The following is a 15,615-nucleotide window of genomic DNA, read 5'->3' as shown; positions in this document are numbered from 1 at the left end:
ATGCTTTTACATGATCAAATAATTTTGTCAAACTATTCATTCATCAGGTTTGTTTTACATTATTTACAAGCACTAAAACCATTTCATTTTTTCAGTGCATTAAACATATTCCTCTTCTAACAAGAAAATTTATACTGACTATAATTACCAACCTGCTACTGTCTTAACTAATTGGTTAGTTAACTATGGTATCAGGCAAATGAGTAAAAGGTAATGACTGTATTACTGCTCTTGAGCACAGTAGCTCAGGCAATAAGTTTCGACTTATTTGGAAGGTAGTCTCCCTCCATTACTAGTTTCTCATTTCAAAATAAATACTATAAAACACCTACTATCCATTGTTCTTATACAATATTTGGTAAAAAAAAAAAAAAAAAAAAAAAAAGTTTATAAGGGATGGCAGCTTCTGGACATAATTCCTACACAAATGAAATTGGGAATAATTTCTGATTTGGGGTTACATAAGGAGCTCTAGCTCTTGGCCTCTCCTCTTAACCCTTTGACTGTTTCCGACGTATAAATACGTCTTACGAGCCAATGTTTCTGACGTATTTATACGCACAAATTCTAGCGGCTTCAAATCGAGCGCCAAAGGCCTGGTAGGCCTACACGGGAGAGAATGGGTCTCAGTGGTCGGTGTGCACCCTGTGAAAAAAATCTGGGACCTAGCGGTGCATTGTGGGAACGCCATGTTGTCAGTCCATTTTCACCATGCCTCTCGGTAAGAAGTTCCTCACTCCTCGGCGGATTGGAGGTCTTTTGTTCCCAAGTGATAGCTCTAACAGCGATGAAAATGTCAGTAACAGTGAATTCAAGGGTTTTCAAGTGAGTGTTACCGAAAAAAGTGCCCAGGATAACGTAAATAGTGACGAAAACCCAGATGACCCACAACCTTTGACCTCTGGTGCTGTGCCGGCTTGTTCACGTTCACGTTCGCCTGTACCAGGACGAAAGAGGAAACTATTTGGTCGTGTACAACACCCTGATGATAGCAGCGATAGTGATTTCAAGGTCATTGAAAGCAGTTCTAGTGACAGTGAGAGTGAATATTCCCCAGTGAAGCGCCAGTATGTATGACGTAGCATGCGGTCTGGTAGTGTTTCATATGTTGTTCCAAGGGGAAGGAGAAACACTGGGAGCACATCCCGTGGCCCAACACCATGACCTGATAGTGAAGATGACGATATTGTAACGATGGGTATGAATGGTGACAGTGAGGGAGGAAGCAGTGGTGGTGATAGTGAGGGTGGCACGGCCCATGTGGCACCATCACCGGGCCACGCTACTAGCCACGCGGCTGACTCAGCAGAACAACCAGCCTCACCCTACCCCACACTGCCACAACCTGCACCACCACAACCACGGTACAATATCCAGACCCCACCAGCAGACCGCATCTGGGATTGGCAGGACGGTGACGAGTTTGTTCCCAGTCCCCATGACTTTGATGAAACACAAAGTGGAATAAAGCCATCTTGTCCACTTGGGAACAATGCCAGTGAACTGGACTGCTTTGAGTTATTTTTCGATGAACCCCTGATGGACATCATTGTCAGGGAAACAAATACATACTGTGATTACACCATGGCAAATACAATTCTCTCACCAAAATCACGGCTACACAAGTGGAAGGAGACAACTGTGGCAGAGATGTACCTGTTTTTTGCCACAATAATGCTTATGCCACATGTGTATAAGCACACTGTCACCACATACTGGACAACAGATCGCCTGATTTCAACTCCAGGTTTTAGTGACATTATAGGTGTCAATCGTTTCCTGATACTGTTACGTATGTTACACTTTTCAGACAAAACCAGGCCTGACAGAAGCGACAGGTTATATAAGATAAGAAATGTGTTTATGTACCTGAAACAAAAGTGCTGCATGTATTTTTATCCCTTCAGGAAGCTTGTTATTGATGAGTCCTTGATTTTGTTCAAAGGAAGACTCTCATTCAAGCAATATATACCAAGCAAGAGGAAACGCTTTGGTATAAAGCTATTTGTACTGTGTGATTGCAGAAGTGGTCTTGTTTTAGATATTATTGTGTACACTGGCAGTAATACTTTGAGAGATACCATGAAGTTATTGGGTATCTGGTGATGTGGTTCGAACAATGATGGAACCATATCTTGGTAAGGGGCATATGTTATTTACTGATAACTGGTACACAAGCCCCTTACTCAGTGATTTCTTGCGAGTGAACTTGACAGACGTGTGTGGCACAGTGCGTGGTAATCACAAACATATGCCAAGGTTCGACGCTGGCACTCGCAGAGGTGAGGTGCAAGCCTTTGCTGCCAATGACATCATGGCATTTCGGTGGCATGACAAACGTGATGTCACATTGTTGACATCAGTTCACACAAACGAAATGGTACCCAGTGGCAGGGACAACAGAGAGACCAATGAACCCATTCTAAAGCCTGCAGCTGTCATGGACTACAACCTCAATATGCGCTTAGTGGACAAATGTGACATGCAGATTGGGTTTGCAGACTGTGTACGCAAGAGTTATAAGTGGTATATCAAACTTTTTTTCCATCTTGTTGATATCTCTATGCTAAATGCTTATAACATATACAAGTTGAAGACCAACAAAACACCAAAATATGGTGAATTTTGCCTGTCAGTAATCAGACAAATAATTGCAAAGTACCAAGGAGCAACTCCTGCAATAGACCAGCGCCCACAGACGTCATCTTGTATGAGGCCTGGTGATCACTACCCCATACAACTGCCTCCTACTACTGCCAAGAAAAATGCTCAGAAGAGGTGTTATGTATGTATGCATTCCACAAAACGCCCACAAACACGCAGAGACACTCGTTTTATGTGTGAGGAGTGTGAAGTGCCCCTCTGCATATACCCATGTTTCAAAGAGTTCCACAAGCTGCAGCAGTTCTAGGAACATGTTTAGTGACTGTACATATGTATATATATTATGGAACAATAGTAATAAACATTGTTTTGTATTGTTTGTTTGTGTAAACAAAGTGTATACACAAACTAATAGTGATAAAGTTTGTTCTGTTATTGTGTTGTAAATAATGAGTGTATATTTGAACAATGCACCTTACATTGGTCTCACAGGCCACATAAGTTACCTGGAAAAGAAAAATATTGAAAAATGCAAGAAACCTTTGAATTAGAGTAAATAAAAGAATACCGGGTGGGCAGCAGTCGCCGCTGTTGCCGTACGCACGTCAATTTCTGCAAATTTTGCGGCTCTATATCTCGGTAAGTACTGATGGCAAAAAATTTTTTTTAGGCTTAAAACACTAGTAAAAATATTCCTAACATTTTCATAAGAAAAAATAATTTTTTTTTTTCGAATATTTGGCGACATAGAATGACAGTTTCAGAGAGGGCTCTGAAACAGTCAAAGGGTTAATCTGAAAGTAATTTTGTTTTTCCAGTTTTCAATATTTGTTCCCACCCAACCTCTCTCCATTCCAATGGCCATATCCTATTCTTCATTCCCTCTCTAGATGCCCCATTAAGATGCAGCTGGTGAGGCTGAAATTTAGTAATCATTTACTTGAAACATTGCTGCAAATCCTAGGTAGTAGGTTGGTAGATAGCAACTGCCCAGGGAGGTACTACCATCCTGCCAAGTGAGTGTAAAATGAAAGCCTGTAATTGTTTTACATGATGGTAGGATTGCTGGTGTCCATTTTTCTGCCTCATAAATATGCAAGGTTTCAGGTACGTCTTGGTACTTCTACTTGCACTTAGATGTACAAGCGTATATATACATACCCCTCTGGGTTTTCTTCTATTTTCTTTATAGTGGCAGTTGTCACAGTTGCTCTTTGCTGATGACACTGCTCTTGGGAGATTCTGAAGAGAAGTTGCAGAGATTGGTGGATGAATTTGGTAGGGTGTGCAAAAGAAAATTAAAAGTGAATACAGGAAAGAGTAAGATTATGAGGATAACAAAAAGATTAGGTGATGAAAGATTGGAGGGAGAGAGTATGGAGGAGGTGAATGTATTCAGGTATTTGGGAGTGGACGTGTCAGCGGATGGGTCTATGAAAGATGAGGTGAATCATAGAATTGATGAGGGGAAAAGGGTGAGTGGTGCACTTAGGAGTATGTGGAGACAAAGAACTTTGTCCTTGGAGGCAAAGAGGGGAATGTATATGAGAGTATAGTTTTACCAACGCTCTTAAATGGGTGTGAAGCATGGGTGATGAATGTTGCAGCGAGGAGAAGGCTGGAGGCAGTGGAGATGTCATGTCTGAGGGCAATGTGTGGTGTGAATATAATGCAGAGAATTCGTAGTTTGGAAGTTAGGAGGAGGTGCGGGATTACCAAAACTGTTGTCCAGAGGGCTGAGGAAGGGTTGTTGAGGTGGTTCGGACATGTAGAGAGAATGGAGCGAAACAGAGTGACTTTCAAGAGTGTATCAGTCTGTAGTGGAAGGAAGGCGGGGTAGGGGTCGGCCTAGGAAAGGTTGGAGGGAGGGGGTAAAGGAGGTTTTGTGTGCGAGGGGCTTGGACTTCCAGCAGGCATGCGTGAGCGTGTTTGATAGGAGTGAATGGAGACAAATGGTTTTTAATACTTGACGTGCTGTTGGAGTGTGAGCAAAGTAACATTTATGAAGGGGTTCAGGGAAACCGGCAGGCCGGACTTGAGTCCTGGAGATGGGAAGTACAGTGCCTGCACTCTAAAGGAGGGGTGTTGCAGTTTAAAAACTGTAGTATAAAGCACCCTTCTGGCAAGACAGTGATGGAGTGAATGATGGTGAAAGTTTTTCTTTTTCGGGCCACCCTGCCTTGGTGGGAATCGGCCAGTGTGATAATAATAAAAATAATAATTCTTTATAGTTCTTGTTGTCTATTTCCTCTTATCTCCATGGGGAAGTGGAACAGAATTCTTCCTCCATAAGCCATGCGTGTCGTAAGAGGCGGCTAAAATGCCGGGAGCAAGGGGACTAGTGACCCCTTCTGTATATATTACTAAATTTAAAAGGTGAAACTTTAGTTTTTCCTTTTGGGCCACCCCACCTCAGTGGGATACGGCTGGTACGTTGAAAGAAGAAGATTGCTGCAAATGTCCAGGTAATATTCTGGCCTCATTAAATGTACAAAGTTACACTGCCACACCCTGACTCTTCATTCTTCACAAACTTATTTACCAAGTTTATGCTTGGCAAGTATACAAGAGCAGCACTTAGTGAAGATACTCAACTATGGCATGTAGGGCTTCTTAGTATAGCTCATACTTTCATTATCACACACACCTTCCACCACTAAAAGACGATTACCCTTGAGAGATAGAGAAAATTAAATTATATTATGTATAAGACAATTTTTAGTTCACAAAATATTCTTTACATATTTACACAAGTCCTGTCCACTCTCATTACTTTGTTCAATTTTTTACTCACATAATTATGTGATGGAATATTAATGTACCATTTCACATTACAGAAAGTTTATTAATGGAGTAGACCATTACATATGATACAGCATGTACATAACAGAACTGATTAATTGGTGAGAAGTTTAGGACGCTGGGCTGGTCACATGAGTCCGGGTAAACTTGGTTTGAAATAAAGAAATGAAGAGAACAAAAAGCAATGAAAATCTTCTCTTCTAGAAGAGTATTAATTGACAAAGTCAAGCTATGTTCAGTAAATAGCTTAGAGAGAGTAAGAAATGTGTATAAGATTATACATAAGTCATCCTGTCTCATGTTGACAACTGTAAAACAATTGTACAGCAGCACCTTAAGAGCTGCAACCAGCCCACACGGTTTATGGTTGGCCCAGCCCCACCCTCCCCATAGGAGGACACCCTCTGCATTCTGCCATTCTCCACGCTCCTCACTAACAAGCAGTAGTGGCAAGGCACTGTCTCTTGATCTTCTTGTGGTATTTGGGTTTGAATTGAAAATGATTTACTGGCATTATAAAAAAAAATTAATTATACAAGCTGTAGATTTTTAATATTAATCAAGTACTGGAACAAGGAAACTTTGTTTTGTCAATAATTTACAAGATTAACCTTGACTCAGGCCAATAGGTTAGCAATGATAGCCCCAAATTGAGGGGTGGCCGGGAATAATAGCAAGAGGGGAGCACGGAGAAGGGTTACCGAGGCCAAGCCATACCTCCACCCTGGCCAGTAACAGTAACAACTCTAGAAACAATGCTGGCAGAGGATAGCTAACTGGAGCGGTTGGCCATCAGACTGTTCACCTTTCCACAGTGATAAAAAACCTTGGATGTTCAAATGGAATGCATCACTCCATTTTATACATATTGTATAAGATACATTTTTTACATATAATACAGTTGAAAATGTCCTACGTACACGCTAGTGTGGCCTGGATGACAAAGGTTTAGCGTAAGGCTTGAGGGATTGTTTCCCTGATTTGGCAGTAATGATCACAAAAATGAAGATATGCTCTTAACATGAAGAGCAAAGTACCGATAGTTGTTTTAGTGAAGAGAAACAGTAACAAAAAATATAACAGTAGTTGCCACTACCAATATAATACAGTTTCATTGAAAGCCACAGAAATTGCCATGTCAGGGAGAAGCAAGCCCCGCAGCCAATTAGCACACCTCTAGGCTAACTACACTAATACAAACAATACAAAAATTACACGAAACTGTTTAATAACTGCTAATATCAACAGACATGGTGCAAAAACTTCAACATTAACAGCTTAATGTGAAGTCTGAACAAGATTACATAGTTTGAATGAATATATGAACACAATATAAAACTTCAAGAGGGAAGCTGGTGCCAAAAATTGGGCCAAAGAACCATGTCCGTCTACATCTAAGGCAAACAAAGGTTACAAATATGAAAATGTACATAGATGTACAGTTCTGACAACTTTGGTCCCATAATCAAAACTGAATTAAAGTCTTTATTCAATGACATTGAATGAAATACTTTATCCAATTTAACTACAGAACCCAGAAGCCAGATTGGTGGAGAGAGCATTTCCATGGAGAAGTGTGAAAATGTTTGATTTTATTTTTCTTTACTTAAATCTAAGGCAGATTAAAACTGTAAACATGAGATGTGAGATAAGACCCAAACCAAGATGGCATACTACAAGCAAGGCAAAAATTACCAAAATTGTTACTTTTCACATCTTCCCCGCAGGAACTGTGAGATCAAGACAGTAAATATTACACCAACTACTGTTAGCTTAGGACATATACAAAATACAGTTTACAAGAAAATTACATCTACATATGTAATATACAACTAGTGCTCAACAGGCAGGTACAGGCCAAGCTAAGATCTTGCTTCATAATCAATATGTACAATTTACTATACAGCAGTAACACAGCTCATCAGTATATCACCATGTGCTCTGTACAATATGGCGTTTACAAAAGGTACATGTTCCAAATGTACACATCAGTATTTTCTGTACACTAATTTATTACAAAATGTTACATTACAAGCCACAATATTGGCTGCACAAAAAATTCAATAATATTCACAGAATTTACAATTTGACAATGTTAAGTCTTTTGGCAAGGGCAGGAGCTCTACAGTATAAACACAAGGGCCTGTTCCAGCCTGCAAGAGCTCCAGTACTGGGATACAAAGTTACAAGTTTAACAGATATTAACACTGCTCCTCATACTCATGAACCAGTAAAACATACCAGGCACAGTCTGCTACTAGTTCAAGAGAATTTAAGCAGAAAAATGATTATAACCCAGAAGCCTGGATTTTTCGTACTTGGTGGCCAGCAACAAGAGTAAGGGGAGGAGAAATCACTGAAATATACAATCTATTGTTGGTAAAAAGGCCATTCTACCTCCTCATCCTCATGAATGCCAGTCCCAGGAGAGTGCACTGCAAAAGACGTGCTTACAAACCTCAGGGGGGAATTGCAGCATTGTGTGGGATCTTAAAAATGCAGTGTAAGTGCCAGTGTCCTTATGGTTTGCAGCTGGTGAGACAATAGGTTGGTGAGTGTTCAACTGAAATTTTTACAATGTATGATGATTCAGACACCAGTCTACTAACACACAGGCATGACTTGCCACAATTGTGCTGGATTTAGTGGTGGTATTATCACACTGACATTACAAACACACAAACAAGTAAGAAAATATAGAATATTCGACTGTACAGATTTACAGTAATGCCCAATATTACATATTGAAATTGCTTTATATATACCAGTTGATACAATGTACATCAAATTTTACAATGCACTAGGCCGAGATGACCTATTGGCTGGACGAGGGCAGAGTCCCGCACCGTTACTGGGACACGGGCCAGGGCAGGCACCTCCCACATCATCCACTTTAAAACACCAACCACTTCCATTGTGGACTTTTAAAAACGAAATGCAACAAGTTATTGACCGACCTTTGTCTTATGTTAGGAACTGGCTTCCTACAGCTTCAATCCTATTACACCTGTGCTTACCAACCTAATGTGCATAAGTGCCAGATACTGGAACATATAATCCTTCATGATTGGTTTTTTACCTTTGCATGTGTTCCGATATGGGATGCCTTCCATGCTCTGCTTTAATCACTTGAGAAGTACCATATTTGCTTTTGAGAGGCAAACACAGCTTCTAAATACATTACTAACATTACACACCATTACTAATGTGAAAGAAAGAGCAATACAACATTAGGTAACAACATTTACCAATTGGGTAAAAAGTGGCAAACAGGTATTTCTAAGATTCAAATTTTATATATATGGGAAAAAGCTCACTACAGCAAAATCATGCAAATAGCCAGAAGCCCACAATAATGAATAACATGCTCTATCACACTACAAGAGCCTAGCTGAATAGTTACTATGCATTAAGGGCACACCAAAATAAGTTTTAATTAACATTAATTTTTCCAATGGCTTTTGAATTCTTACAACAAGAAATCATATATGTATTAAATTGTCCCCCCAAAATTCCATCATTCTAAATACCTGACAGGTAAAGGTATAAACAGTTACCTTTAATTTGCAAGATAATAAGGATATGCATGTCAATACCAACAGCTTTAACTTGACAAACATTAAATCAAGCAGGAAAATGTTGCCAGTCCATTGATTAAATTCTAAATTTAAAATTAAATAATTTGGTCATCCTAGATTTTTACAGGGTAAAAGTAACTAGGAACTCAAGTTAGAATGTTATTACTACCTTTATTCAAGGTTTTATTTGTGGGAGAGAAAATAAATATGTAATTTGTTTTACATGTAATCAGATTTAACTGATTATGATCTATAATGCATTTCAAAAATTTTTAAATCTTCAATTCCATTTTAGTCAATAAGGCTTAAAAGACATGAGAAAAATATTTAACAACATCAGATACATTATAATACATAACATCACTAACAGCTAACTTATGTGCTTCACACCACTGGCACTTTATTGAAGATAAACTGCGTGCTCAAAAAGTTGATAAAAACTAAAAACTAAATAAAAAATAAAGATGTCAGCATTTTCCCTTATTTTTGGAACAGTGGCATGTGGTGGTCGAAGTGAGGTGAGGGCAGCCTAGAGGGGGCTTGTCATGCTGGGACCCATAGTATCAGGGGCATTCTTCATGAAGTATTTCTCCAGTTTAGCCAAAATGTGTTTACCTAAAATAAAAGAAATTGTTTTAGAAATCAAGGATACAACCAATACTCTGCATAATATGAAGGTACAGGTATACTTCATACAGGTATACTTCAAACACTAGAGCTGCTTTACTAACCAAATGAACATCTACATGCCAAAATTATATTTCCAATTCACAAGACACGATAAAACAATATTACTATCAATGGAACAATTGATAGCACGAATAAGTGTTACATTAATGAATGCAATATTAAAAAAAAAAAAAAAAAAAAAAAAAGGTTCCTTTTCCTCTTTGAAGTGAGAAAGGGTTTCGTACAAGGACAATTTGTAGCAAATGCAAGTTCTTTCTTTACGCTGTATACATATTGCCATGTGAAGAGGGTTAAGATGTGAGGACTAAAGATAATGCTGATATGTACATTGATTACACTAGCTAACGAAATTTTGGTTTCAATACAGTTCAGAATTCAAATTGGTGGTTTTAAGTCAGCCTTGATGCACTGATCATAAATCAGCTTGTTTAGTCTATAATCACAAAGATTTTTTGATATCTTTTATCAATATTTTGTTTAAGGTAAAAGAACCACATGATTATTCACTGATGATACATAACTATGAAGAAAACGAACAGACAAGGACTAGGAAAGGCTCTGGACAAACTGCAGAGTTAAATAAATGGCTACTTAAATACAACCCCAGAAAATGCAAGATTATGAAGACAGGGGAAGGGGCCAGAAGATTGGACAGAGTATAGACTCTTGGGGACAGTGGCTGCAGATCTCATTCAAAGAGGAGGAGGTACACATCAACTGAATAATCTCTACAGCCAATGCCCACATGGCAAGTCTCAGAGCAAGAGTCTCAACGAAGTCATTCTGGGTGCTTTATACAAAATATGACAGGCCCATGTTGGTGCACAAAGCAACAGCGTGGAACCCACACCTGAGGAAACATGTGAAAAAACTGGAGAAAATGCAGAGGTATACAACAAAACTAGTTCCAAAGCCAAGGGGTATGAGCTACGAGAAAACGATAAACTGAATGACAACCCTCAAGGATAGAAGGACCAGGGGAGACAAGGTAACATACAAGATGCTCAGAGGAATTGATAGGGCAGACAGGAAGAAACTGTCTGAGAGGCATAACTGAATGTTAAAGACAGGTAAGTCACAAGGATGTCAGGTAGTACAGTAATTCTTCAGTCTCAGGGTGGTCAGGTCATGAAATGACCTCAACTAAGTGGTGGAGACAGACTACATAAATTGTTTTAAGAATAGGTACCATAAGGTCCACGAGACTAGAACAGTGAATCTGGTAAGTGGCAAGCTGAGAGGCAGGGCCAGGAGCTAAGACTCAAGAGTCACATATAGGCATATTACATGACACTCAAATGTAACCTTCTTAGGTCAGCTCTTTCCCAAAGTATATATATATATTTTTTTTTTAAACAAGTCAGCCATCTCCCACTGAGGCAGGGTGACCCTAAAAGAAAGAAAATCCCCAAAAAGAAAATACTTTCATCATCATTCAACACTTTCACCTCACTCACACATAATCACTATTTTTGCAGAGGTGCTCAGAACACAACAGTTTAGAAGCATATACGTATAAAGATACACAACATATCCCTCCAAACTGCCAATATCCCGCACCCCTCCTTTAGAGTGCAGGCACTGTACTTCCCATTTCCAGGACTCAAGTCCGGCTATATAAAAATAATCGGTTTTCCTGAATCCCTTCACTAAATATTACCCTGCTCACACTCCAACAGCTAGTCAGGTCCCAAATACCATTTGTCTCCATTCACGCCTATCGAACACGCTCACGCCTGCCTGCTGGAAGTCCAAGCCCCTCGCCCACAAAACCTCCCTTACCCCTTCCTTCCAACCTTTTCGAGGACGACCCCTACCCCGCCTTCCTATTCTAAATGTTCTCTTCTATTAAAAATGTTGGATTTCTATCAGTCTTCTGATTAGCTTTAATATTTCCATCGTTTTTGTCCTAACCAAAATTATCAAAAATTCTTTACTCTTCTACCATCTTTATTATACGAAAAATGAACTCGAAACCTGTCTCTTATCAATAATTCATAACTGCAGGCTGTGGGGTCGAATCGTGGCCAGCTGCAGTTTGGTAAATGATTCAATACCACTTGTTTTGTGGTTTCATTGCTATGCAAGGCATATGGAGGAAGGATTCTTCTCCACTTTCCCAAGGAGATTTACATTATTACGTAATACACAGTGGTGCCTAGAGTTTCGAACAGCTCCCAACTCAAACAATTATGTAAGTGCTTTTATGAGTACATATATTTTTGGGGGTCTGAAACTGACTAATGTAATTTACATTATTCCTTATGGGAACAAATTCATTTGGTATCGAAACTTGAACAGCCTTCTGGAACAAATTAAGTTCGTAACTCGAGGTACCACTGTATTTGAAGAGGTCACTAAACTGATAAGGGTCATTCAATATTATGTGGAAGAGACAGATGTTAAGGAGGTACGTCGGCAGAAAGAAGAGGGAAGAGAGGGAGGAAAGGTAAGGAGAGAGGATAGGGAAGGAGGGAGGATTGGGAAGGAGGGAAGAACAGGAAGGCAGGGAAAGGTAGAAAAGAGGGAAAGGAAGGATAATGGGGAAATTTGAATCAACAGAAATGGAAACAAGAAAGATAAAGGGAGTGGAAGGAAATAAAATAATGAAACTAGGGTATACATTATACCACCTTCCCTTTCAGGGTACCTGCCATGAATTTGCAACAACAAGAGTTACAAGAGAAAAAAAAAAACGACCTTTAGATTGTGTCATGAAGGTGATGTATTACAGATAAATACAATAAGTAAACACCATGCTTAACCCTCAATGTTAAGAAGTCATAATTTACCATATGTATATTTACGGAGAGTGGAAATGTGAGGGCGAATCTTGTGCATGAGCATCTTCCGCTGAGCTGGTTCAGCCACGTCTATCATTTTTTGCACAACATAGTTAGCATACTGGTCTTTCATTAACACCAGAAGTGAACTATGAGCATTGTCATTGTATCCACACACCTGTCAAAAGGCATAAATTGTAAGATTTAGTTCAACTAGGTTTTGTCATACAAAAAATTAAAATGAAGCAAATACTGGATGTTAGTTATTAAACAGGCATCTCTGTTCCCTACCACAATAAATACTAAATGACAGTATTAGTATTGTCTCATTACCTCTCCTCTTCTACAATTTTTCACTGGACACCTACAACTATCACTTTGAAAAATATAAAATAAAAACAATACTATAAACCAACAATGGTAACATACTAATAAAATCATTCAAAGTCAGAAAAGAACATTTAAATTATAGAAAAACAGACCATACCCCGGCCGGGATTGAACCCACGGTCATAGTCTCAAAACTCCAGCCCGTCGCGTTAGCCACTAGACCAGCTAGCCACAATAAGATTCGTCCAACTAGGTATATTTCTACACCATAGGAAGGTTAGCACAGGCACCACTGTGACCACAAATGCAAGTTTTTACAGACGAATCTCCAGCTAGCGTGGCCGTGACGAACTCTAGCTCAAGTCCCTTCACTGCCGTCAACATGACTCACAAAATCGTAATGACACGATTGCAAACAAACCATACCCCGGCTGGGATTGAACCCGCGGTCATAGAGTCTCAAAACTCCAGCCCGTCGCGTTAGCCACTAGACCAGCGGCCACGCTAGCTGGAGATTCGTCTGTAAAAACTTGCATTTGTGGTCACAGTGGTGCCTGTGCTAACCTTCCTATGGTGTAGAAATATACCTAGTTGGACGAATCTTATTGTGGCTAGCTGGTCTAGTGGCTAACGTGACGGGCTGGAGTTTTGAGACTATGACCGCGGGTTCAATCCCAGCCGGGGTATGGTTTGTTTGCAATCGTGTCATTACGATTTTGTGAGTCATGTTGACGGCAGTGAAGGGACTTGAGCTAGAGTTCGTCACGGCCACACTAGCTGGAGATTCGTCTGTAAAAACTTGCATTTGTGGTCACAGTGGTGCCTGTGCTAACCTTCCTATGGTGTAGAAATATACAGTGGACCCCCGCATACCGTCGGCATCACATAACGTTCAATCCGCATACCGCTTGCTTTTATCGCAAAAATTTTGCCTCGCATACCGCTCAAAAACCCGCTCACCGCTGTTCGTCTGAGACGCGTCCAATGTGCGCCCTTAGCCAGCCTCACATGTGCCGCCGGTGGCATTGTTTACCAGCCAGACTCCGCGGTAACATCCAAGCATACAATCGGAACATTTCATATTATTACAGTGTTTTTGGTGATTTTATCTGCAAAATAAGTGACCATAGGCCCCAAGAAAGCTTCTAGTGCCAACCCTACAGCAATAAGGGTGAGAATTACTATAGAGATGAAGAAAGAGATCATTGATAAGTATGAAAGTGGAGTGCGTGTCGCCGACCTGGCCAGGTTGTACAAGAAACCCAAATCAACCATCGCTACTATTGTGGGCAACAGAAAGGCAATCAAGGAAGCTGTTCTTGCCAAAGGTTTAACTGTGTTTTCGAAACAGAGATCGCAAGTGATGGAAGATGTTGAGAGAGACTTATTGGTGTGGATAAATGAAAAACAGCTAGCAGGAGATAGCGTCTCTCAAGCGATCGTAAGCGAAAAGGCTAGGAAGTTGCATGAGGATTTAATTAAAAAAATGCCTGCAACTAGTGATGATGTGAGTGAATTTAAGGCCAGCAAAGGTTGGTTTGAGAGATTTAAGAAGCGTAGTGGCATACATAGTGTGATAAGGCATGGTGAGGCTGCCAGTTCGGACCACAAAGCAGCTGAAAAATATGTGCAGGAATTCAAGGAGTACATAGACAGTGAAGGACTGAAACCTGAACAAGTGTTTAATTGTGATGAAACAGGCCTGTTTTGGAAGAAAATGCCAAGCAGGACCTACATTACTCAGGAGGAAAAGGCACTCCCAGGACATAAGCCTATGAAAGACAGGCTTACTTTGTTGATGTGTTCCAATGCTACTGGTGATTGCAAAGTGAAGCCTTTATTAGTGTATCACTCTGAAACTCCCAGACCGTTCAGGCAAAAGAATGTCCTCAAGGAGAATTTGTGTGTGCTGTGGAGGGCAAACAGTAAGGCATGGGTCACTAGGGACTTTTTCTATGACTGGTTACACCATGCATTTGCCCCCAATGTGAAAGATTACCTAACTGAAAAGAAATTAGAACTTAAGTGCCTCCTGGTGTTAGACAATGCCCCTGGTCATCCTACAGATGTGGCAGAGCGACTTTATGGGGACATGAAATTCATTAAGGTGAAGTTTTTGCCTCCTAATACCACTCCTCTCCTGCAGCCCATGGACCAGCAGGTTATTGCAAACTTCAAAAAACTGTACACAAAAGCTCTGTTTGAAAGGTGCTTTGTAGTGACCTCAAACTCAACTGACTAAGAGAGTTTTGGAGAGAGCACTTTAATATCCTCAATTGTGTAAACCTTATAGGTAAGGCTTGGGAGAGAGTGACTAAGAAGACCTTGAACTCTGCTTGGAAGAAACTGTGGCCAGAATGTGTAGACAAAAGGGATTTTGAAGGGTTTGAGGCTAACCCTGAGAGGATTATGCCAGTTGAGGAATCCATTGTGGCATTGGGAAAGTTCTTGGGGTTGGAGGTTAGTGGGGAGGATGTGGAAGAGTTGGTGGAGGAGGACAATGAAGAACTAACCACTGATGAGCTGATAGATCAACTTCAACAGCAAGAGGCCAGACCTGAGGAAACTGGTTCAGAGGAGGGGAGAGAGAAATTGAAGAAGTTGCCTACTACAAAGATTAAGGAAATCTGTGCAATGTGGCTGAAAGTGCAAACCTTTATGGATGAGAATCGCCCTCACACAGCTATTGCAAGCCGTGTTGGCAACCTGTACACTGACAATGTTGTGAAACACTTTAGGGAAGTCATAAAGGAACGAGAGGTACAGGCCACTATGGACAGATATGTTGTGCGAAAGAAGTCCAGTGACTCTGAAGCTGGTCCTAGTGG

At 40.3% G+C, this 15,615-nt stretch overlaps 1 protein-coding gene and 1 long non-coding RNA gene across 6 annotated transcripts in view; one reads left to right on the top strand and one right to left on the bottom strand.

Annotated features, from left to right (window-relative positions):
- The window catches only part of LOC138853276 (uncharacterized), a 58,672-nt gene extending 46,204 nt beyond the window's left edge, over positions 1-12,468 (top strand). Inside the window, exon 3 of the long non-coding RNA XR_011392478.1 lies at positions 12,320-12,468. This is a non-coding gene — a long non-coding RNA (uncharacterized lncRNA). The remainder of the gene's footprint in view (positions 1-12,319) is intronic.
- The window catches only part of LOC128691058 (pumilio homolog 2), a 98,604-nt gene continuing 88,417 nt past the window's right edge, over positions 5,429-15,615 (bottom strand). For all 5 annotated transcript variants that reach the window (XM_070089041.1, XM_070089043.1, XM_070089044.1 and 2 more), the window contains 2 exons: positions 12,467-12,635; positions 5,429-9,599 (listed from right to left, as the gene is read on the bottom strand). In XM_070089041.1, coding sequence (XP_069945142.1) covers positions 9,514-9,599; positions 12,467-12,635 — 255 coding nt within the window. In that variant the 3' untranslated portion in view covers positions 5,429-9,513. The remainder of the gene's footprint in view (positions 9,600-12,466; positions 12,636-15,615) is intronic.

The sequence above is a fragment of the Cherax quadricarinatus genome, chromosome 27, assembly GCF_038502225.1.
Source record: "Cherax quadricarinatus isolate ZL_2023a chromosome 27, ASM3850222v1, whole genome shotgun sequence".
Lineage (NCBI taxonomy): Eukaryota > Metazoa > Arthropoda > Malacostraca > Decapoda > Parastacidae > Cherax > Cherax quadricarinatus.
Note: the sequence above shows the minus strand (reverse complement) of the source record. Positions and strands in the feature narration are given on the sequence as shown.